This window comes from Triturus cristatus, chromosome 9 (genome assembly GCF_964204655.1).
Source record: "Triturus cristatus chromosome 9, aTriCri1.1, whole genome shotgun sequence".
In the NCBI taxonomy this organism is placed as follows: Eukaryota; Metazoa; Chordata; class Amphibia; order Caudata; family Salamandridae; genus Triturus; species Triturus cristatus.
Genome location: NC_140592.1, coordinates 1,046,903,974 through 1,046,930,250, shown reverse-complemented (window position 1 = coordinate 1,046,930,250; position 26,277 = coordinate 1,046,903,974). Strand labels below are relative to the sequence as shown.

Here is a 26,277-nt window from a genome sequence, read left to right as displayed (position 1 = left end):
CTGAGTGAAGTGATGTGAAGATGGGGTCTGAGCATCCTATTTTCATATGTTGTGCCTTTTTTGAAATTGAAGAAGTTACTAGAAGTTCCCCTCCCAAAAGTGCTTAGAATTTCTTGCCTCCCTGTCCTGTTTCCAAGCTGTCTGCATGCCCAAAAGGTTAGTGTGAAGTTATTTGTGTGAAAGCAGGGCACACCGTATTGCCATGCAAGTGGGGCTGTGCCCAGCTCCATCCACCCACACTGCCAGAGATAGTCCAGCCAGGTATATCTAATCCCTCTATTGTGTGGCTGCCTGAGAGAAATATACAAAAGCAAGCTACACCCTTTCATGTGAGGCAGAAACAGGATGCGGGCACCAAATAGTTAGGACATAAATATGCCAACTTTCTAAATTTAGAATTTTCAAAATTGTGACTTGAATCTGACGGATGCTTGTTTCTGGTCCAGGGAAGACATGGCTTGGCAGTTCGGGCTGGACTGTTCCCATGAGGCCCAGGGTCAGACTGATTTGCATACGGCCATGTCTGAACTGGGGTGGTGGAGTGAGCTAAAAAATGATGATGGATTAAACCCACATCATTTGACTGGGGGTGAGTGTTTGATTTGCTCAAACGCTCCGTCCATCATCCCCTTTGGTATCGCTTTGTTCGCCCTAAGTTGACAGGGTATGCCCAGACGTGGGTCCCTTGCTCACTTTGCCACTGGATTCACAATAGCCTGGCTGAGGAGGGTTATGAACCTGAAACCGGTCCCAGGATGCTTGTTTCTGGTCCAGGGAAGACATGGCTTGGCAGTTTGGGCTGGACTGCTCCCATGAGGCACAAGGTCAGACTGATTTGCATATGGCCATGTCTGAACTGGGGTGGTGGAGTGAGCTAAAAAATGATGATGGATTAAACCCAGATCATTTGACTGGGGGTGAGTTTTTGATTTGCTCAAACGCTCCGTCCATCATCCCCTTTGGTATTGCTTTGTTCGCCCTAAGTTGGCAGGGTATGCCCAGACGTGGGTCCCTTGCTCACTTTGCCACTGGATTCAAGATAGCCAGGCTGAGGAGGGTTATGAACCCGAAACCGGTCCCAGGATGCTTGTTTCTGGTCCAGGGAAGACATGGCTTGGCAGTTCGGGCTAGACTGTTCCCTTGAGGCACAGGGTCAGACTGATTTGCATATGGACATGTCTGAACTGGGGTGGTGGAGTGAGCTAAAAAATGATGATGGATTAAACCCAGATCATTTGACTGGGGGTGAGTGTTTGATTTGCTCAAACGCTCCATCCATCATCCCCTTTGGTATCGCTTAAATCTGACTTCACCATTAAAAATAATTTCAAATTACATTTTCTCAGATACCAAACATGACTTTTCTACAGGCTCCCAATCAAATGTTAGCACCCAGTAAATATATTAAGGTAGCCCATTGTTATACAAAGGGAGAGGTAGGCCTCACTGTACTGAAAAGCAAAATTGTGAGTTTTTCACTACCAAGACATTTAAATCTTATAAGAACTTGATCAACTTTTCATTGTTCATTGTTGTTTAGGGTCTAGTTTAAGGGTGACTGATATGTGATAAAAAAGGAGTGTAAGGATTGACAAGGGGATCATTTAACGAAGTTGAATTGGCAGTTTAAAACTGCTAAGGTTGCAATGGCAGGCCTGAGTCAACATATTTTAAGGGGCTCCATAAGTGGGTGGCAGAATAAGTGCTGCAGGCTCACTAGTAGCATTTAATTTACCAGCCCTGGGTGTATGGTTTACCACATTACTAGGGACTTAGAATAAAATTAAGTATGCGAATCAGGAGTAAGGCAATTTTACCTTGTTTAGGGGAGTGAGCAGTGGTAAGTGTACAGAGTCCTAAGGCCTACAAAAACAAACCCAGCAAAAATAGGAGGGGTGAAGGCAGACAATTTTGGGGACGCCCACCCTAAGACTGACAGCTCTAAGACTGGTCTATTTACAGATACAACCGCAATGGACCGCACTCCGCTAGACATGTAAAACCCGGGACATGTATCGGGTCTAGAGATCATCAGTTCAACAAGTACTTACTTGCACCCACTGGGGTGAACCACTCAAGAACTCCATCAGAGATCATCAGTTCAACAAGTACTTACTTGCACCCACTGGGGTGAACCACTCAAGAACTTCATGTACCAGCTTCCCTTGGGGCGACCCGGAGGAGGAGCTAGCGGAGTGCGGTCCATTGCGGTTGTCTATTTACAGATACCCTGCCAATTTAAACATTTCAAAGGAAAGGTTTTGAGGAGTGTGTATAATATGCAAGCAGTATTCTGGGTTTAATCCCTAGATACAGAGATGGGCCTATGTTTGATTAACTATGAATATGAAATCTTACACATTAAATTATTAGCTTCAGTTATTGAGACAAACGGTAATTTAGTGGAAGCAGAATGCTTTAAAGAATTATGTAAAAGAGAGCTAGATTTTGTAAGTAATATATAGTAAAAATTGATTAATGTTTTTTCACCCATGATCTTTGCTTGAACAGGTACACAGCTATTAAAGTTGAGCCATAGATTGTTCCTACAATGGCCCTTTGTTAAAATGTCTTTAGATTAGTGATTAAATTGGGTACTGATTATATTAATAATAAGTAATCTTTATCCTATCATTACTGAAGTGAGGAAACAAATGAGACAGCAGGTTATTTTTGAGTGTCCCCAATCCATTTGTTGAAAGAAATATAATGTTGTTTCACATTAGTCAATTTATTATGATGTGATTATTTCACATAGAACAAGTGTCGATGTGTAAGTGTATGATCAAAAAAACCTCTTAAAATACACATTTTTATTGTTTGCTTGGACATTCAAAGACAGTAAATAAGATATATATGAAGAATCTATGGAAAAGCTCTGACATGTGGACAGTGTCTGAGGCATTTGCACTTCTGTATAAACTTACATTGGCAAAGGTGTTTATTGCAGTTTCACTTTATCTGTGAGATGTACGGAAAAATGAAATAATGTTGAGTTTTTCAAGCTTTATAATATTTTTGTACTGTGTACCTTTACTCTAATATCTTAGTGGATTTTAACTTCATGTACTTAAATAATGCAATTAATATGTAATATTTAAACTTTATTGTTTATATGGACATGAAGATCAAATAAGATTATATTTTAATAACTCGCAGAATATACTGAATTGTTAATTGAATATACTGGACAATATATATGGATCAATTTACTCACATAGCTACACTTTGCTCTACTTCTAATTTCAAATTAAATGTATCTGGTATTTCACAAGAAGACAAAATACAAGAAAATGCTGATTTGAATTGTATTACTATTTTTGTTTTCCTCCTTTCACGTGAGTTAAATGTTGTTACCTTCATTTTATGCAAGCTGCATCTGTTTATTTTACTCGCTGTTATTTACTTTCAAGCAAATAATGTAGGTAACAGCCAGAGTGGAACCTACTTTTGAAAAGAAAGACTTGTTATCTATCATCAGCCAGCCAAGCATTGATATGATTCATGTAGCTTTCACAAGACATTCATATATCAAGTGTTCTCTGTACAGACACACTTTGTTTCTCTCAATGCTAATGGGACACCAATTAAAAGAACTGATGGTGAATCAGCATGCAAGGGATTAGGGTTTAGTTTCTGAGCCATGATGCATGCAGTCCTCTTTCAAATATTCAATCTCAAAGTAATTTTACAGACTGGCCACCTCTTCCCTTGTTGTTGTAAACTCTATGTAATAATGTGCCATGGATGATGCAAGCTCCGTTACGTAAAACCAAAAAATTATGAAAATTAATGTAAAACAATGCAGAGTTAATGAGATCAGGAGTTGGATACTAAAATGATGAGAAAACATGGTTCAGAATTATAGAAAAAATCTAAAAATTAGAACAATCTTGTAAAGAATCAGCTAAATATATATTTCATATATAGGATTAGCACAATAATTCTCAATAGATAGCTCACTTAAAATTGGACAAATGTTAACATATTTATCTCACAGGTCTAAGCAACTTTGCAAAAGGTACAGTGGTTTAGAAATGCAATCAATAATATGTACCCTACACCGGCAATACTTTGATTTAAACATAATTTCCCTATCTTGTAATATACTCCATTAATGTTTTTCCATATCATTAATCTGTTAATTGCATGCATTGTTTATAAACAAATGGTGAAATAGCATTGCAAAACGAATTAAGGCTTGATCCTCTTCTCCTTTCTTATAAATAACTCACTTCTCAACTTCAGAACTCAGAACAGCAGCTGGGATTTAAAAACAAACATGAGGCAAAGAGGGTGTTTGGGATAAATGTGTCCTGTTGTTTCTGGTGTATCTGATCAGTGCAAATATCACTTAGAATAGATGAAAATGAAAGTGTTGGAGATCTTTAACTTAGGTCCTACATACTAAGCAAGTGGTTACAAGAAACACTGGGCCTCAGTTATGAAAATGAAGCATCGCTGCGTGAAAACAGCGATGCGTCATTTTTCATTGTGCCTTCCTTGCGACATGCTGGATGCGTCATATTTACAGTATGATGCATCATGTCACAAGGAGTTACAGATACGTCCGTATTTCGGACGTATCTGTAGACGCAAAAATGACACATTGCTGGAGTGTGTCACAAAAGTGACGCAACTTCAGCAATGGGTCATTTCACATGTGCAAGACCCATTTCATATGTGCCTGCGTCAGTCTTACACCAGCTGTGAAGCAGGCGCAAGATATTGACACATTTGCGTCCTAGAAGTGGCGCAGTGAATTCTCATAGAATTCACTGCGTCACTTCTACGAGGCTTACTTGCGTCGGAATGCCCACCCTGCATACATTATACCTAGATGCGTGACTTTGTAAATATGACACAACATGGTGCATTTTTTACGTCGCTGGTGCATCACAAAAAGTGACGCACCAGAGGCGCAAAAGTGATGAAAGGGCTCATAAATAAGCCCCACTATGTTATCCATGTTTGATAGCGCTGTGCATGCTACCACCAAGTGGTTGGAGAGAATTATAAAGCCTTGGGAAATGCCTATGCATCCTTAGTTTGACAAATTAAGGGAGGTGCGGTAGAAAGTGTGAACGTTCTGTGCTACCAAATTTAGGGGCTCATTACGATGGCGGGCGGACATTATTGCAGTGCTGGGACCGCCTGCCAGACGTGCAGCAGTCCTACCAGGGCATTTAACATTGCAGACGGTGCTGAAATGCCTTGCTGTGCATTTCCCTGCTCTACGTGGCAGGCACCACGCGGTGCCTGCCAAGCAGTGCAGGGAAATGCAGGGGGTACCATGGGTATCTCCCCACTGCACCCCCCAACACAGAGGGGGCCCGCAACGGGCCCCCAAATCCAGCCTCCACCTGTGTTTTCACGGTGGGATGACCGCCGTGAAAAGACAGGTGGAAGGGGATTTCCTAATCTGGCCTGTGTTTTGGTTCCGCAAGGTGGGCAGAAAAGGCCCGCCTTGCAGAACCGTGGCGGAGAGACTTTCCGGACAGATTGGGATTCCCACGCCATCCTAATTCGGCAGTGGGAATTTCCTGTGTGATGGCGGAAGGACCGCCACCGCCGACCCGGCGGTGGCGGTCCTTCCGCCCCCCTAATGACCCCCTTTGTCATGAAATCAATGATTTACTCTCTGTCCTGCTTAAGGAAAATCCCAAAACACTCCTACTGGATTATCTTGCAAAGAAGCACTCTATTTGATGTGCATACGCACATCCCAGTTAAGGAGGAAGCTTACTAATCATCTTCGAATATTCATTGGATCTAAAACTCATCCCTCTTACTGCTCAGAAAAGAATGCTTTTCATTAGATTTCCTCCTTCACCCCTCAATATACATTTAAATCCTCCTGTGCTGCTGCCCACCAGGTTATAAGATTGCATTTGTTCAATGATTTTTTGACTCTATACCCTCATAAAATCTTCTATCAGAAAATGATTTCTGTTAGTGCACTTCAGAAAATGGGTCATCTTAAAGAACATGCAGGTGAAAATATGATTTTAAAACACATGCCACTGATTGAACAGGCCCGGTGCATAAATAAACCCACTCTTCTTTGTGACCTCAAGGTAGATTTAGTTATTAGGAAAGATTCATCATTTCTATGCAACCTTCTCTCCTAGATAGCTGGGTGTATCCTCACTAGCACTGTTTAACATTCCCATTCTTACCTTCTCAAAAACAAATGACTCTTCTTTCCACACTGGGTTGATAGAGTTTGCAGATGGTGTTAACTTAGTCTTGTATTTACGTTTGGGGTCTCCTGGCAGCCCAAATACTTCAACCTCCACATAGGACTTCACACTACGGTCAGAAAGGAACTGTCCAGACAGGATCTATTTCGAAAATAGCCATGAGAAGTGAATGTTAAACTATTGGATTCTCACTCCAAAACATAATTTCATAGTATTCAAAATACTTTCACTCATCTTTGACCTTACAAAAAACTAAATTTTCAAATTCAGATCATGTAGACAGGTTATGGTCATGCAGTTTATTAAAATATACCTCCCCTTAAAAGGAATGATGAACATCTCTCCATAAAATAAAAATAACTAAATCTTGCTATGAGTATCTCCCCCCCAAAAATCCACCAGTTCCATGGCTTATCTTTCTAAGCTTTGGCCTTTGAATCGATTGAACAGTATCCTGCAAGCCCACCCCATTTTTAAACTAGTGTACATTCCCTTCCTGACTAACTGAGTAAATGACATGCAGTAAGCAGTCGTCGAACTCCCTGAAAGGACTCCACCGAATGCTTTGATGCCAATAATGACCGCTGAGAGTAGGTAGTGTGATGCAGTGATTTATACGGATGTATGACGTTACAACGCATACTTTTACAACGCATGCACTTACAACGCAATTTTTACAACGCAACATCCACTACAACGCATTCCTTTACATCGCATGACACTACAACGCATTTTTAAAAACTACCTTTACAACGCATTCCATTACATCGCATACTACCTTTACAACGCATACCATTACAACGCATAATATTACATTGCATTTAAGGTAAGTGTTGGATAGTATAGGGGTAAGAATTACTATTTTAACTCCAGGGGGTGCAACAGTAGGGTAAGTGTTGGATAGTATAGGGGTAAAAATTACTATTGTAACTCCAGGGGGTGCAACAGTAGGGTAAGTGTTGGATAGTGTAGGGGTAAAAATTACTATTCTAACTCCAGGGGGTGCAACAGTAGGGTAAGTGTTGGATAGTATAGGGGTAAAAATTACTATTCTAACTCCAGGGGGTGCAACAGTAGGGTAAGTGTTGGATAGTGTAGGGGTAAAAATTACTATTCTAACTCCAGGGGGTGCAACAGTAGGGTAAGTGTTGGTTAGTGTAGGGGTAAAAATTACTATTCTAACTCCAGGGGGTGCAACAGTAGGGTAAGTGTTGGATAGTATAGGGGTAAAAATTACTATTCTAACTCCAGGGGGTGCAACAGTAGGGTAAGTGTTGGATAGTGTAGGGGTAAAAATTACTATTCTAACTCCAAGGGGTGCAGCAGTAGGGTAAGTGTTGGATAGTGTAGGGGTTTTACCCCTATACTATCCAATACTTACCTTAAATGCAATGTAATATTATGCGTTGTAATGGTATGTGTTGTAAAGGTAGTATGCGATGTAATGGAATGCGTTGTAAAGGTAGTTTTTAAAAATGCGTTGTAGTGTCATGCGATGTAATGGAATGCGTTGTAGTGGATGTTGCGTTGTAAAAATTGCGTTGTAAGTGTAGTGCGTTGTAATAGTTGCGTTGTAAAGGTTGTTCCCCGATTTATACTTGCCTTAATGGTGAGAGTGTTTGCCACAACCCCATCAATCCTGTCCACAGCGAATGGGTCAAACTGCTTTTCAGCTTGCCGCATGAACTCGTGCTTGAGGATATAACCACTGCGGCCATTGAACTCGAACAGAGCCATGTTCTGCTGCATGGAAAGGTCTGTTCACAATGAGAATTGAGGAAGGAAGAGAGAGAAGAAAGAGGGATTTATCATAGTATAAAATGCTTATAAACTGATAAAAGTTAATTTGGTTTGTAAATTCATTGGTATTGCATGTGCTACACAGGTTTCCTAAGGGCAATAGCAAGTGAGTAGGGACTGAAAAGAAGGAAACACATCAAAGTAATGGACATAGGTGGTTACACAAAACAGATACTTCATCACTTAATGCGTATACTCATCCATTCATCATTTACACACGCTACTTCTGAAAGGTTTGGTAGAAGAGTGGCAACTGGAGAACATTTCTGAACTTGCGATCTCACAACGAAGACCCAAATTGGCTCAGTGATTTCAACTTGCTTCAATCAGCTGAGGAAAATAAGAAAGATCAGTAGATTTCTCACCCAGGAAGCATTGATTCAGGTGGTTCTAGCCTTGGTCATGTCCCCCATTGATTACTCCAACTCTTTATACTTTGGCATTCCACTATACTTAACTAAACAACTGCAACTGGTACAGAACCAGGCAGTGAGATTGATCTTTCAGCAACCCAGGTGAAAACATGTCACCCCGCTTCATGAGGAAGCTGCATTGTCTCCTTATTCCACTGAGATGCGCCTTTAAAGTATGCTGTCGCATCTTCAAATCTCTGAATGGCAGGAGCCCTAAATTTGTCGACGGCCTTATTCAAAGGCATATACCCATGCGTAACCTGCGTTCTGCCCACGAGAACCTTCTGTCAACACCCCCCTTCAAACTGAAGCGCTTTGGCGGTGTTAGGTTTGCCATACTGTTATGTTATGTTATCGGCATTTGTAGCACGCGCGGCTATTCACGAGTGTCCTGGCGCGAAAGCCAACTAAAAAGCAATAAAACTGAGCGAAGCGCAACTTAATTGAACAGCAGAGTCTTTAGGTGCTTCTTAAACAGCCTAAGGTCTTGAATCTCCTAGCTCCCAGATATTATAATTCCCTCCCCCTTGAAATCAGATGTTGTACAGACCTCTTAAGCTGCAGGAAGCGCCTCAAGACCTGGTTGTTTAAACAAGCTTATGAGTAATTCACCAGGGCTCGCCACCTCTTAGAGCAGCTCCATTAAACCAATCCGGTGTACGTGCGCTTCCAAGAACTTGCTAACATTTCATAACTTGATGCGGTCATTTTGTAACCACTTGGCATTTAAAATAATATTTATTTATTTCATTATTTATTTGTTTTAGCATATCACTACTCTGTGACATCAAGGGGCATATTATCAAGAAACGGCGTTACAATTATCGCCGCTTTAGCGGCATTGATAAAGGGCTTGATAATATGCCGCAGAGAATTCCCACAGAAGCCCATGTTCTGGTGTCAACATGGGCTTCTATTGGAATTCCCTGCGGCATATTATCAAGCCCATTATCGCCGCTTTAGCGTCAGTTTTCTGCCGCTAAAGCGGCGATAATTTTAATGCCGTGCTTGATAATATGCCCCCAAGTTACTTGGCAGTGCTAGCAAGATTACTTCTATTGGTTATAGCCTAAAAGCTTTCCCCAATTAGCGTGGCAGGTGCCAATCGATATTGAAAGAGAGACCCCTATATTTCACTTTTCTCTTCCTTCCTTCTCTTCTGTGGACAGTTTTTGTTTGAATCACCATCTTTTACATAGACTCGGACATTATTTATGTATATCCCCTTCACTTGACAGACTATAATGACTATAAAATTCAAAAGCAGGAATGCTAGAGTAGAATTTCCTCAATCACCTACCATAAAGAAATCTTAGTGGCCCAGGACATGATCCTTTAGATTGGTTCAGCATCCGCACATTCTATCCGTAGACCAGAAGAAGAGAAATTAAGCAAACAAACCCCTCAGTCAAGACAGGTTGCAAAAGTGGCCATTTTGCATGTTTTCGACAGACACTATCACCACTGTCCAGCAGTTTCCACTGGGTGAAGGGGACTCAGTGTACTGGCCTCATCCTGGGGAGGGAATCTGCCAGGCACCCTGCCCAGATGTAAGAAAAGTCAACAGGAATCCCTCACAATCTGGCCAGCCTCACGGAGACTTGCCTTTGCACACCAAACACCGCAGAGTATAAGACCAGCTAACGGCTCATCTTGCTTAGGGAAGTGATAAGGGAAACGCGTGGGCTCTCCACTGCTGACACTGAAACAATAAAAGTTATTGCACCACTGGTGGTGAATGGGGGTCAAATCAACCTGGGCAAATGATAATCCAGAAGAGATTAACTGCTGAGGAAGTTCACCGCCTGCGGTGTACACAGCTAGGTAAGTCCCTCTCTTATGTGCCAGGCAGTATATACCATAGGGTGGTAATCGAGGGTACCACTCAGCAGTGATAAACCAACCTGAATGCATTGTGGGCTATTTTAGTTTCACAACTAAAAGAATGTGCTGGCAGAGGTGACAACAGTTTTATTTTATTTTAAAGGGTTTAGGTATGTTCTTTTATTGCAATGGACTTGAGCGTTCCATGTTAGATTTAGGAGCAAGAAGTGATGGGGTGCATTGTGCGACAATGCAAGCTGTAACTCGGAAAAGTCAGGTTAATTATGAATATGAAACAAGAAGAAGTTAAAGAGGACCATACCCGCATCACTTTTAAGATCTGCAGCCTCACTTCAAAAGCTATAAGATTCAACAGAGCATTACACCCCTCGAGTAAGGTCTCTCAGGGATGAGGTGGCATCCGCTGAAGCTGCATCCCCAGGCTCCAGAAAAAGACATGCAAAAAAGGATAGGTCTGAAGCCAAACCCTCTCCTGTTTCACACCCAGGTTCTGGGATTTATCCCAGCACAGATCCCACAAGCGGTTCCTTCCTCGATTTTCGGATGAACCTGAAGACTCATCTTTCCAAGGAGCTTGACACTACAAGGCATATTAACAAGGAGTTAATGCCACCAAAAAGTTACTTTTTCCGACGTTATGGTGGCGTTAACTTCATTGCCTTGTTTACAAGGCGGTGTTAAGCCTCTTAACGTGGCTTAAAGCTGCCTTGTAAATAATGCCCCGATTCACACAGCACTTAGGGACACATGCATCGAAGTCAGGATTTGTGAAAATTTTAATAAATCGCTATTTAGGACTCGCAAATACATATGCATGTAGGAATTGCAAAAAAAATTGCGATTCCTCATATTCCTTAATTGCGACTCGCAAATTGCGAATCTCAATTAAGGAATATACCCATTCATTCCTAAGGGCCTTGAGGCCCATAGGAATGAATAGGAATTGAATGCGCAATTTGCGAGTGCCGAATTGGTACTCGCAAATTGCGCATGCAATTTCAAGGGTGCAAGGGTGCCAAAAAGACACCCTGTTGCACCCCTGAAATTGCCATGTTACCACATGTTGCGCACATACATGCCCCAAGGGCATGTGTGTGTGTGAGTAACATGAAACTTTGGAAAAAGCACTTTAGTGCATTTTTCAAAGTATTTGCAAATTACCATCAAGTTCAAATTGATGGTAATTTGTGATCCCTAATTGCAAATTTGCAATTGCATCATACATTGCATTTAGGGAATCGTAATTTACAATTCCCTAAATGTGTTTGAAATTTAAGTAATCGCAAATTGCTATTTTGCATTTGGGTTGATGCATCCCAAATGCAAAAATACCGGTTGCAATGGGCATATTCGCAAAATCTGCCCGTTTGCAATCAGTAGTTCTGTTGATGCATGTGCCCCTTAGAGTGAAAGGGGCGTGCAATGGGTGTTGCAGTGGGCGTTCCACTGCAACACCCATTGCTTTTTGATGCAGTCCCATATTTTCATGGTATGGGCAGCTCCAAAAATATCACCAGGTAATACCTGTTCTTAAGCAGTTGATACGAGAAGAAATGTTTCATTTCTCCTCGTATTTTGATCTTTCCAGGAGTGCTGCATTCTGCTGCACACATAGAAACAGCAAATCACCTGTAAAGATTGTTTATGTGCACTAAGTCTTGTTTATGGATGTTCATGTTGCAGGAAAGCAACATGGCACAAGGGTGCCTGCTCTGGGGCTAGGCAGCTTCTTTAGTGCCAATGCTAGGGGAAACGCAGAGGTGCCTCCGCATTCTTGGAAATACGACGCATCCCTGCATTTGGAAACTGACAGAACGTGGCGTTACCAATTTTGGTGCTACACCGTTGTCGTACTTTAGAATTTGGGACCGCGTAGGAGGCAGGGCCCTACCCCTGTCTATCCCAGTATTAGTGAACCGCGAATGGTTAATGCGGTATGTACAAGTGCTTTTTGTAACGTTTTAGCTATGAATGCACTGTGTATACGTTAGTATACATCACTACGTGGGTTCCATTTTGTATCGGTGGCCATCTTATGGTTGCCCTCACATAGGCTATATAGCATGAAGCGAATACGGGCCTTTTAGAGCACATGTGCCTTTCTTTGACTTTTCTGTGACCTGGGCAGCTTGGCTCCGCTGCTCCAGGTCAAACTGGTCTCACGAGTTCCCCGTCCTCTGGCCACCTGTGATTAGCATCAGGGCTTGACACACCATAAAGTCCTTTCATCCTACACGAGCCTCCAGCTAATCTCTTTCGCACCTGACTGTTCCTGCTTTATGGCTTGTTTCCCAAACAGGAGATGCTCATGTTTATTGGGGCCTATCGATATCTGATGTGGGATCTGAACCTTGCTGTGTAAATAATTACGGGCTGGCTTAACTGGAATGTGGGATGGTCATCATGACTCTGCCTTTTCGGTTGAAATGTATACATGTAATGGCCATATCATAAACTAAGGAATGTATGCCTGAGGCAGGATATTCTGTATTTAAGAAGAAGCCCGTTTCTGTGATTTTCAGCAGTCTCCTGAGAACATACACGCTGTTGTACTTCTAGGATACCTGTAATTGGTCTGCAGCCAATAAACTGATCTTTGACTTCACCCAGAAGACTCTGTGTTTCTGTAGGTCTGAAACAGGAAGAACCCCGAAGTCATAGGGTGTGTTCCCCTGCACCGCTGGGCTTAAAATACCCAGTACTTCAGTTGGCGCCCAACTCGGCGCGATTTCAGCGGTACCGGTCCAAGCCAGAGGTTCGTGAGAGGCTTCGTGTGGAAATTCTGGAGGAAGGCCGCCACTTCATCGACCCCTGCATGTCGACGTGGTCCAAAAGTCTTTTCTGCGAGGTTCTCCGCGTCCCGACGGCTACGAAGGACTGCTGCCCTGATTAATCGCCCTGTTTTGGACCCTTGACGATTTTTTGGTAGAGCGAAACAATCGAGAGGGTCTTCTGGTGACGCCATCGATCATCAATATTCAGTTAAGTATAAGTGGAGCGTCTCCTAGTTTGAATTTGGTATCCTTCGGGATCATTTTGATTTGGTGCTTGCAAGTCCCAAAGCCAGAGGACTCGTGTATTCACGAGACTATCGTATTCGATAATCCTTTGACGTTTGAAACTAGACTAGTGAGCGAAGATGCCTTGTTCTAGTGTATTTTGTAGATTGTTTTGTTTGGGTTGTGGAAGGGATTTCCAGTTAGAGGATTCATGTCCGGTTCCTCCAATTGGAACTCCTACTTATGAGGTTTATGTAAAACATGGCGTGGGCCCCATTGCATATAATGAAGTATGGATCCGATACACCAGAAAGGACGGTGTTTTAAAATGGCCCCAAAATGGTAGTTTCGATACAGATATCTTAGATAATTTGGAAGTTAAATTGTTTAAAAAGAAAGCCCGGCCGGCGATGTTTGATTCTTTCCGCCTATGGCGAAAGGAAGCCAAACAGAAGGAAATTAAGCTAGCAAAAAAGAATAAGAAAGAAAGAGGTATGTCAATGATGCAAGCAGCTTTGCAATTTAAAGATAATGAGGAGGAACAAATGAATGAGCAATTGCACAGACAGCGCAAACTAGGGATTGATAAATGTTACCCTGTTTTGTCACCCCTTGTGCAAGATGAGACAAAAGAGAATGAGAAAGATACCCTAATGTCCCATTTGCGAAGTTCACCACCCCCATATGCGCAAAACGCCACCGCACCTCCACAGCTTGTAAATGCGCAGCCTCCAGTAAATATGCCGCAAGCCTTCCCACAGCCGCCAGCTCCTCCTCAGCTGGCTCCTATCCCTGTAGTGCAGCCCTCTCAAGGGCCGCCAGTTTTGCTACCTGTTACCCCCGCGCTTCCTGCGACTTTGCCTAGCACGCCAGCGGCTTCCCCTGGCGCTCCTTCTTACACTACCCAGGTACCTGTATCTGAATCTGTTTTTCTTCCCTCTGTCTATCCCCCGGTTTTCGCCTCAACCTCTCCTTCAGCACGACAACGACTAGCTAATGTAGTTACTAGTCTAATGTCGCCTCTCTTTGGGTCATCTAGTGCGACTCCTGCCTTACAACGTAAGCAATTGCGCAGTCAGCTGCCTGATCTTGAAGAGAAAAAGGTATTAGATCATATGGCGCGTAGGTGGATTATTTTTTCTTCACTCTATGAGGTGGAGTCAGTTGTTGACGTTTTTCACAAATGGGATGCCCCGAAACAGAGGTATGTGTTCGAGAAAATGTGTGAAATCCTCTGTGAGGAATTGGATGATCATGGTAGAGATCCAAACCCGCAGGAGTTATGTCGAGTGAGATTCGATTTTGGAAAAGGCACGATTGTGGGCCCCGATGTGAATAAAGCAGTTGCGACCTTATTATCTTTGAGGAATGATGATTGCCAGCAGTCGTTGTTTGGGCAGGATTTCCCTGTGGGGAAGAAGGTAAAAGCGCGCCAATATCCGATGCGTGAGGTTCCCCCAGTTTGGAGACCTGCTGATACGAATGCTAATCCACCTGTCTTAGCACATTTTCAGCGTGTTTGGGTGCATGTCCCATGGAAGCGATCTGAGGTGTTAGCGCTTAAGCAGACATTGCCTGACCCCGTAAAAACCCTACAGGGTATTATAAGGAGTTATCCCAAACTGCAGAATCGTGCGTCATGAATCTGGCTGACATAGATATGTTATTTGGGAATGTTGTTCCACAGCCTTTATGGGGATCCATCCGTAATACGGATCATGCTGCAGAACTAGGGGGTACATGGGCTAATATCGTTGCTGCAGACGCTAGACAAGTTGGTGGCGCAAAGCCTGACCCTTTAGTGGCAGAACTCCCTGGTCGAATTATTACATACATGAAGACCATAATGCCCGCGATGCGCGTAAATTGGGACAAACTATCTGCATGCAAGCAGAAGAAAGATGAGACAGTGTCCGATTTCTTCACCAGGTTTGAAGAAACGTTTATCGACCACAGTGGTCAAGACATGAGCACTGAAGGTGGCCAACGGTTATTTGTTGATAAATTTGTGCAGAATCTACTTCCAGAGTTGTGTAAAAAATTAAAGGACTCAGAAAGTTCTTGGGCTGTTTCCTCTTCAGCGCAAATACTGGCTACTGCACAGTATTATGAGAATAGAGACAAAGATGAGAAGGATAGAACAGATAAGAAAACGAAAGAACTAAAAACAAAGGTCCTCTTGCAGCAGGCCTATCCGCCACGTGGAAGACAGAATAATTATAGGCAAACACAAGGTGTCTATCACCAGCCCCAACAGTTTCAGAATAATCAGCAAATGAATGGGTATTATCAACCACGTATCCCTATAGGTCCCAACCAATGTTCATATTGCAAAGAGGAAGGTCATTTTAAATATAGTTGCCCGAAATTAATGCAGCGTAACAGTAATGCGTATAGCGTAAGAGGTAGAGGTGGTCAGCAAGCTCCTAGAGGTAGAGGGCGTGGAAATGCTCCCCAGAACGCGCGTCCTCTTCCGCCTCAAAATACCATAAATAGCTTTGATCAGCAAGCCAACGCGACTGGTAATACAGCTCAGTACTACAATAATGATTATTATGCAGAAGATGACAATGTAGAAGATAATGATTACTAGGACAGCCGTAGACAGAGAGAGGGAGTTGTTTCAGTGCCAGTGGATCAGAGCGGACCTTATGTTAAAGTAACTACAGCAAATGTAACAGAGCCCTTTCTGCTGGATACTGGTGCTGCAAAGAGTTCAATCATGCATTCAAAACTCCCTGGCGCGCCTTTGTCTGGCGAAATAAATGTCTCAGTAGGTTTTTCTGGCGCCCCAGTTAGGAACCCGATTTCTAGTCCTATGTCACTTTCTGTTGGACCTTGTGAGCTAAAAGCACCCCTCATCCTAACAACAGGTTGTGGTGAAAATTTGCTAGGCTTAGATTTGCTAAAAAGATTGCATGCAACGCTATATTGTTCTCCCTCAGGAGTACAACTTACATTAGGCAAGAAAGTGATTTCCCCAATGTATTTGTCTAAAAATGCAATGCCACCTGAATTGTCATCCCTTCCGGATGTCCTTTGGGCTACTGGTCCCAATGATGTGGGTCTCTTGGAAATACCGCCATATGTGCTAACTTTAAAGGCCAATGTCAGATTGCCACGTATTCCCCAGTATAAGATCTCCAATGAAGGTCAGAAAGCGTTGTTAGAAATTGTCAGCGATTTGATTAAAAAGGGTGTGATTGAAGAGACAAGAGGCAACGTTTGCAATAGTCCGGTTTTACCTGTCTTAAAACGAACGGACCCTTCACAGCCACCTGTTTACAGATTTGTGATTGATCTTAGAGAGGTTAATAAGATTGTTGTACCACAGTTTCCAGTTGTCCCTGATATAACTGCCTTGTTAACCATGATTCCAGCCTCCGCTGCATGGTTCTCAGTAATCGATCTAAAGAATGCTTTCTTTAGCATCCCAATTGCAGAGGAGAGCAGAGACATTTTTGGTTTCAGTTTAGGAGGCCGAAGCTTCCGTTTTAAACGCGCTCCCCAGGGCTACTGTGAGAGTCCATCAATATACAGTCAGGCTTTAAAAGCGCAGCTTGATGCACTGGCTTTACCCAGTGGAGCCATCCTCATTCAGTATGTTGACGATTTACTAATCGCCGCGGATACTGAAAAGATTTGCAAAAACGCTACCTTGTCATTGTTGCGTCATTTGTCTGCCTTTCATCACAAAGTGTCTCTCTCCAAGCTGCAATATTGTCGACAAGAAGTGACCTACTTAGGTCATCTCTTATCGAAGGAGGGAAGGAAACTGACCCCAGAAAGAATTCAAGTCATTGCGCAGTTGAGTGTGCCAAGAACACAGAGAGAAGTGCGTGCTTTCTTGGGCATTACTTCATACTGTAGGCATTGGATTCCTAATTTTTCCTTGTTGGCAAAACCGTTGTTAGCATTAACATGCAAAGACACACCGAATCCTATCCCACGGTCTGAAGAGTGTCAGAAAAGTTTTTTGGAATTGCGTAATGCATTGTGTTCAGCTCCTGTGTTGGGTACCCCTGACTACAGCAAGCCTTTTACATTGTATGTTCATGAGAAAGATGGTTGCGCATTATCAGTGTTAACACAGCTTTTTGGCGATAGACCGCGTCCATGCGCATATTTTTCGTCAACCTTGGACCCGGTAGCGAGGGCATTGCCAAGTTGTCTGAGAGCCACAGCCGCTGCAGCTATGTCTATTCGACAGTCTGCTGGCCTAGTAATGGATAATACATTGATTGTTATGGTTCCACATGCTGTGGACACATTGTTAAACAGGACCAAGACACAGCACTTAACTAGTGCGCGATTATCTGGTTATGAGCTGACACTGTTAGCAAATCACATACACATAAAGAGATGCAACACGTTGAATCCAGCTACACTATTACCAATCCCAGCAGACCTAGATGAGATTGAGCAACATGATTGTCTGTTCAGAACAGAAGAAGAGACGAAAGGGAGAGTAGATCTTAAAGATACTCCCCTGACAGAGTGTGATGGTACTTTATGGGTGGATGGTTCGTGTTTCAAGCTTCCAAATGGTGATACGACTGCTGCATATGCTATCACGACTTTGCACACGATTGTTGAGACTGCACGTGTGCCACAAAATTCGGCTCAAGCAGCAGAATTGATTGCCCTTACGAGAGCATGCGTGTTGTCTGAAGGAATGAAAGTGAACATATATACGGATAGCCAGTACGCCTTTGGCGTGGCTCATAGTTTTGGGCGATTGTGGAAAGAACGTGGGTTCCTGACTTCACATGGAGCTAAAATTCAGAATGGCAAGTTGGTGAATGATCTCCTTGAGTCGCTGACCCTACCGTTACAAGTTGCGATTATGAAATGCAGTGCGCACAAGAAAATCACTGATGATGTTGGTCGTGGTAATGCGTTTGCTGATGAAGTCGCGAAAGAAACAGCAAAAGATGTGAAGGCTCGAATGTATGTTGCAGGCCCTGCCAGATGGGTTGGTGATGTTGGAATGTGTGAAAACACAATAGAGAGTGTAAAGTCCCTTCAAGCTGAAGCCACAGAGAAAGAGTTAAGCAAGTGGAGAGAAAGTATGGGTAAGTTGGATGAGAATGGTTGTTGGATTGATTTGTCAGAACATAGGCGATGGTTGTTACCTGATGCATATGTGCTTCCAGTGGTTACTATGGCACATGGAAGGGCACATATCAGTACGAAAGGAATCTGTAAATTGTTGGCTCCAGTATGGCAGAATGCTGGAATTCCTAAGTGTGCAGAGAATGTGGTCAATAATTGTATGGTATGCTTGAAGTACAACCCTGGGAGGGGAACCCCAACTCCAGCTGGTCATTTTGCGCCTCCATCATACCCATTTGAAGTTTTGCAGTTGGATTTTATCCACATGGAAAGGTGCAACAACCGGAAATATGTATTGGTGGTTGTTTGCGCTTTCTCAAAATGGATAGAGGCCTATCCTCTAAAAGATAACACTGCTCTGTCCACAGCCAAAGCCCTTGTGAAGGAATTTTTTCCTAGGTTTGGAATGCCAAGAATGGTGTGGAGTGATAATGGGAGTGAGTTTGTGGGCCTGGTGATGAAGAATGTGTGTGAGGGACTAGGTATTAAGCAGAAATTTCACGCTGCGAATCACCCCCAATCAGCTGGATTAGTAGAACGCTACAATGGCGCTCTAAAACTCAAACTGGCCAAAATCCAAGCGAGCTCAGGTCTTAAATGGCCTGACGCTCTGCCTCTAGCACTCCTGTCCACCAGAATGACCGTGCATTCACGAGTGGGACTTAGTCCCTACGAGGTCGTTTTTGGCCGCCCGGCCAATGTATGGGGTGTGCCAAGACCGACGAAATTCAGTGAAATCGAACACCCAGTACTGCTTGATTACTTGTATGATTTGACGGTTAAACTGCGTGTTTTACACCAACAGGTGCATGATACTCTCCCCCCGTCTTCTGAAGCTCCTGGACACCCTATCGAACCTGGCACGTGGGTCCTTGTGAAAAACTTCCAGCGGAAAACCAACGATGAGCCCCGCTGGATTGGCCCTCATCTCGTGCTACTGTCTACAAGATCAGCTGTTCGAGTAAAGGGAAAAAGGAACTGGATCCACGGCGCCCACGTGAAGAGGATCCCTTTGCCTCTGCCGTATGACCAGTGGGTCCAGGAGGGTATCGCTGACTCTGAAACAGACACTGTACCTCGTTTTGTGCCGTTCAGTGATGCACGCATAAAAGGCACAACTTCAGCGCAGGAAAGTGACGATATTTTGCAAGAAGCTGTGCCACCGTCAATTCGATTGGACACCACAGAGCCTGAACTCTTGTTCCAAGATCAAACAGTACCTGGCCGTCTCCATTACAATCTAAGACCAAGGCCTATGGACAAATAAATATTCTTTTCTTTTACCTTTTTATTTTTTGATAACCAGAGCTCTCCCATCTGAAGGACTTTCTTGATTTTTGTTTTTCGAACCACCATCGGGTTCAGCCGCAGGGTCGCGGTGCCAAGACTTTGGGGTACAGGCCGAAGACGTTAGGTCGACGGTTCTGGTTGGTCTAGGGCGTTCCCTGGACTGACAGGCGTACTCCTTAGCAGAAGAAACTCACCCGCCGCGAGCGGCACGATTAGAGGATGGAGTTTTTCAAGATGGAGAGACCCGCTGAGGAAATGAACTTTAAAACAAGAATGTGTAAAATAATGAAGAGCAAACGTTTTGTATTTTTATGCCTGTTTGTATTATGTAGTATGATAGTGTTTACTGTAGGATTTGTATTCTTCTCCTCTCAAGAGCCCATTGCACCCACTGTACAGCCTATACCTCCTCCTACTGTCTCCTCACACTCTTTTCACCCTCTGCCTGAACATGAACAAGTTAGACGGTCTGAATTTGTAAACAACTCGTTTATTCAGCTCCTGCACCAGCACCAACTAGTCATGAATACAACCAATTGTTGGGTGTGTGGTTTAATGCCACATACCATTAATAAGGGTATTTCCTATCTAGTGCTGCTGTATAGTTACAATGGATCGTCATGGGCATTCCAGACCATGTTCCTCTATGCACTAGATGCGTACTCCCCGCGACAACCGCGTTCCATCAGACCTAGCACCAATAATAAAGCTTTAATGAAAGGAGTTGCCGATATGAGCAGAGATATCGATGCATTCTCATCCATTCCCAAAGAAGAGTTGAGAGCTTATGTAGGGTGGAACGCGACGGGGTATAGTATTAGTCTAGGTGAAAGACAGCGGAAAATCTCATCCCCAATCTGGGTCGTACCCCACATAGGTCGGTTCTGTTTGCAAGGTAATGGTCAGAATCCTAGGGCTCAACTGGGAAGAAGTGACTGTACTGAAACGTACACTTTTCCGTCACAGTTTTCCCCAGCGTTTCTGGCTGCCAAGGGTACATATTTTATCTGCAATGACCGAGCATATACATGGTTGCCCCCTGACTTCTCGGGCACATGTTATATTGCAAATCTGCTACCGCCAACATTTACTGCCGCCTCTGACTATCACAAGACCAGAGTTGTGAGAGGCGTGATTAGTAAGGAGGATACTGCCGGTCAGGAAGCGGGAGATTTCTTTTTGGGTTTCCTGCCGTTTTGGGGACCTATGGTTAATAGTAGGAACCTGAGACAGCTGACTCGTGTGATTGAATCCACTGTTAATGTTACGGCTGGTGCCCTTGGTAATTTGACAGCTGAGCTCCAAGCGGATCGCCTCATGACTTTGCAGAACCGCATGGTTCTAGACGTCATACTTGCAGACCGTGGTGGGGTATGTAAGGTTATCCAATCCAGTTGTTGCATTTTCATACCAGACAATGCTCCAACAGTTTATCAAGCCATCTCCAAACTGCATAAAATATCTGAGTCCATACACATGGATAAAGGAGATTGGTCACTGGTGGGGTGGTTCTGGGAACTGATATCTGCCTGGGGTTGGAAAGTTCTGATGGTCATTGGAATGATCTTAGCCATCCTTTTCCTGTTCTGTCTGTGCATACAGTGTGCTCCTGCGATATGTGGCCTCTGTGCTACATTATGTGTAAGGAAACCTGTATCGAGGGACGAGCTAAGTAATAGGATGATGCTACAGCAACATCTCCATGACTTCATGAATATTGACCTAGACTCGGATTGAAATGAGTATAGTTATTGCTTATGTAAGGGCAAAAGGAGGGTCTGTCGTACGTTAGAATTTGGGACCGCGTAGGAGGCAGGGCCCTACCCCTGTCTATCCCAGTATTAGTGAACCGCGAATGGTTAATGCGGTATGTACAAGTGCTTTTTGTAACGTTTTAGCTATGAATGCACTGTGTATACGTTAGTATACATCACTACGTGGGTTCCATTTTGTATCAGTGGCCATCTTATGGTTGCCCTCACATAGGCTATATAGCATGAAGCGAATACGGGCCTTTTAGAGCACATGTGCCTTTCTTTGACTTTTCTGTGACCTGGGCAGCTTGGCTCCTCTGCCCCAGGTCAAACTGGTCTCACGAGTTCCCTGTCCTCTGGCCACCTGTGATTAGCATCAGGGCTTGACACACCATAAAGTCCTTTCATCCTACACGAGCCTCCAGCTAATCTCTTTCGCACCTGACTGTTCCTGCTTTATGGCTTGTTTCCCAAACAGGAGATGCTCATGTTTATTGGGGCCTATCGATATCTGATGTGGGATCTGAACCTTGCTGTGTAAATAATTACGGGCTGGCTTAACTGGAATGTGGGATGGTCATCATGACTCTGCCTTTTCGTTTGAAATGTATACATGTAATGGCCATATCATAAACTAAGGAATGTATGCCTGAGGCAGGATATTCTGTATTTAAGAAGAAGCCCGTTTCTGTGATTTTCAGCAGTCTCCTGAGAACATACACGCTGTTGTACTTCTAGGATACCTGTAATTGGTCTGCAGCCAATAAACTGATCTTTGACTTCACCCAGAAGCCTCTGTGTTTCTGTAGGTCTGAAACAGGAAGAACCCCGAAGTCATAGGGTGTGTTCCCCTGCACCGCTGGGCTTAAAATACCCAGTACTTCACCGTGCTCCACCAGTTTCTAGAAAATATGCCCCAACATTTGCCCTAGATGTTGTAGAAAGCAACTACTCCACCTCTTAAAATGCTTTCACTCTTATTGCATTCATTCACTTACTTGTACAGCTACGTTTGCCCTCAGAAATATACATAAATACCTAAAGTCAAATATTTGCACAGAGAGACGAGGACAAATAGCAACACATATATATAAGTGAACAAATTACTCATCCCTTATTAAAATGTTTGCAAGTTTAACATTGGGAAATTGAAGAGCATAACACCAACTTTGACATCTTTATGCACAGAGAGAGAGGGATGATATGGACAGCATGGGAAGAAGAGAGAAGGGACACACCTGGAAGTGTTGGGGCTGAAAGCAGGGACAGCTGCCATTTTGCACTTACCCATGGTTTGAAAGTTCAGGGCCACGAACTGACAGCCGGCGTTCCAGAACATCTGGGGCAGGTAGTTCGAGGAGTCCATCCGTGTCCCCTTGGGGTAGATACGGCTCATCTGTCGCTTGTTATATCTGAATCACTTGCATAGGAAAGCGTCTGCATCTTAGGTAGACATCACGCAGCGTTGGAATACAATTTGGCCTGTCTGAACAGAGCACTTAGAGGCACATAACACACATGCACTTGTATCGAAGAGGGGAACTAACCATCATGAATGTTTGTTTACTTAAAAAGGAAGCACAGAAAATGTGCACTTGTGCAGATCACACTTCTATCAAAGTGTGTCATAATATCTATGCTAGAGATGTGACAGCTCTCCCAACCATAGCTTTATGGATCTCAGCACCTATTTGTATATATAATATGTGCAGGCCATGTTTTGAGTCTATTTCCAAACCACTAGGCTGTACTTCTGCCTCTCAAACTAAAATATTAATGAGAATGATAAAGTGAACAACAACAATGACAGAACATCAGCTGACTTTTAGTGAGTACAGAACAAAGAAGGGAAACAATTTGTAAAGAGAAATTCACACCATCAGTTTCCCTTTACTTTTAGTGTTGCACACACTTCTCTCCATGCATGCATTCTTGCCAGACTCTATAAAGGTATCAGTTTGCAAGTTTTTAGTCCCAAATAGCATCGGTAACCGAAGTGCTTAACTTAAGAAGAAAAAACATATCTTCAGGGGACCAAAGTTTTTCTCAGAATGCCACCAAAGTCCTTACACCTTGTTAACTTTGTCGACCGTGCGCCCTTCAGTTACTGAGCATGTCATTATAGTACTGGTGCTGGAACACTTTTTAGAGTGGGGAAGCCGCCATTAATGTTATATCACTGAAGTCATAGGGATTGTGAAAGATCCAAGTGCAAAGACCGAACTGAGCAGGGGAAACTATGGACTCCGTGAAGGTGCTCATACCTTTTATTTATACCGAAAGTATATATGGAAATTGTCGCATCTTGCCTTGCTGCAATGCAGTCTTCCCTGGTGCTCTGCTCGTTGCTGCTCAGCCAGGATGAGGGCTGGAGTGCTTGGGGATGCAGTGAAATGCTGGAGTGTCTGGTGAGGTGGAGAGTGTCAGTGGGACTATGTGGTCTGAGCAGCAAGGAGGCTGCTCCTGCTGGGGCTATCTGCTAGGTACTTACCAGCTATTAACTTGAAACTAACCATATTAATAACCTGTAACTAAGTTTTTATTAACCCTCTTCATATAACCTACTCTACGGCTACTTCGACTTCCTTCCGTTACAGACATAACGCAAGATCTCTCAATTTCCTGCCACAGCAAGATGTTACCCAGAAAACAAAACAACGAAGCACCACAACAGCCATCGATGATTGGCAGGGCTCACCCACATACTAGGTGGCTATGGGAAGGTACTTTGTCCTAGTGACTGTGCAAGAAAGTGACTGTCAGTCTTTGCTGATCAGTCGCAGATTGTAAGTCATGTTCAAGAATTGTTCTGTCAGCTGACTGACCTTTGCTGCAACACTGACACAACAAACACAAGCAAAGTACAGACCTTCATCAGCCTACCTAATGCAAAAGCCATGCACTAATCCACCAATGCAGCTGCCTGGTGAGCAGTCTGGTTCTGAAACAATGCATGATGTATATATTTCCCAATAAGTCTGGAGTTTTCTTATGCATTCGGAGGGGAGGAACTTTGCACTTCTTTGCCAAGTGTGAAGCATAGGCTTTTTACACAGGGCAATAAAACCTCCAGGCAGTCCCTTATAGCAGGGCTGTTACCTTGGTTGCACTTGCGACCCATGTGTTCCACCCTGCGCCTCATATGGCATTGTGTCTATAAAAATGTCACATTAGTTATGGAGAAATGTATGTTTATTTTCAGTGACTTCATCGGGGTCACAGTGTGCAGAATGTCACCACTTGTGATGTTATCGTGGTGAAAAGTAATGTTGTGCCACATTATGTGGTGTCATCGCGAGGACCACAGGCTTGTGACGTCACGTCTCCTGCCTCATGATGACAGTGAAATTCTGCTTGTGATAAATCCACAATTGACCAGCACTCTCTTGTGTCATAACCTGCGCCCAAGAGGGCACCGGCACACAAGTACATTTATTCATCTACTGTGGCATGTGGGAAAACATGTTTTTGAAAACACTATTTCTCTTTCATTGAGCATGAGGGACTGAATGTAGACTCCATGGATTACATATCTACTGACGCCCAAGCTAGGGTTGGAAAGAGGAGAGAGTTGAGAGTACACTGCCATACATGGCCAGAGGTTGAATGTTCCCAGCATCATGTGGGCACTGTTGTCCCATCCGACTTGGACCCTGGCATCATATTACAGCTCTAAGGTGTATGGTATCATATCTGCCAGGCACACTTAACGCAGGCAACACAGTTTGCCGTCCAAGAGCCTATTTGCACCTTTGTCCGCATTGGTAATCGGGTGTACGTGCATACGTATTGTCATTCACTCCACAAATAAGGGAATGCCTCCTTGTCTTTGTGCACTAGCTCAAAACATGCATTTACGCTTTCTGCATCACACATAAAAAAAAGAAAAATGCCTTTAAGGACTGTTTTTGTGCAAGAAGGTGTCCCTTCCTTCACAAAACCAATTCTGCTCAGAACGCAGGCATCCTTGCACCATGCGCTAGGCAGTGCACAGTGCGCCAGCACAAGGAGGCAGCGAAAAAGAACCATATCTTTGAGAATATGGCGCATTTGTGATGTCTCCCTTTCACACAACACAGCGTAGCAAGTTGACTTGCTGCACTGTGTTACGTGAACTGTTAGTAAATCTTCCCTTATGCATCAAAGAAGGGGCCAGTGTCGGTGGATCATCTTATATTACGGAAGTGCAGTGCCAAAAGTAGACGCAAATAACCACTGTGCTCCAAGCGCAGGACTGCATGTAATCCAGTCCTTGCTGATCCTGGATAGACTAGAACAGAAACTGGAGGAATCTAATAGCAAGATTCAGGTGCTCACTACACAAATTTCCCTTATACTAAATCAGTAATACCACACCCACAATTACTGCTACCACAAGGTATGGTAATCAATGGATACATGAATACCACCGTATTACAAGTTTTACACTGAGGAATGGGGAATAGCTGCTGGAATTGGTGTTTTCCTCACGACCATCATTAAAAATGGGTGCAAATGCCCAATGTCCTCAAAGGGCACTTCCATCACCCAGTCTAGGTGATGCTTGGTAGACTAGAACAGACAATGCAAAAATCTAAAACCAAAATGTAGGTGCACATTACAAGTATTTGAGGTACACGAAATTGCTAATACCTAGGGCCGGGCTGGGAACCCAAAGCTGCCCTGGCAAATGTTGTCAAACCAGCCCTTGTACAGTGCATAGTGAGTGCAGCGAGCTAGCTGACCACTACAAGCAGGGTTTGGGGGGCGGGGGGTGTTCTACACCCAAGAAAATTTGGGCCAAAATGGTGCATTCTACAACACATATTTCATTATATATTGTATTAGCTTTTAAAGCATAGTAAATAATAACCTTACT

General features: G+C 43.6%; 1 protein-coding gene across 1 annotated transcript in view; it reads right to left on the bottom strand.

The window, feature by feature from the left end:
* PLCB2 (phospholipase C beta 2) overlaps positions 1-26,277 on the bottom strand; it is a 573,513-nt gene that overhangs the window by 162,073 nt on the left and 385,163 nt on the right. Inside the window, exons 17-19 of the mRNA XM_085626894.1 lie at positions 22,707-22,831; positions 7,806-7,960; positions 6,180-6,344 (exon numbers count right to left, since the gene is read on the bottom strand). Coding sequence (XP_085483020.1) covers positions 6,180-6,344; positions 7,806-7,960; positions 22,707-22,831 — 445 coding nt within the window. The remainder of the gene's footprint in view (positions 1-6,179; positions 6,345-7,805; positions 7,961-22,706; positions 22,832-26,277) is intronic.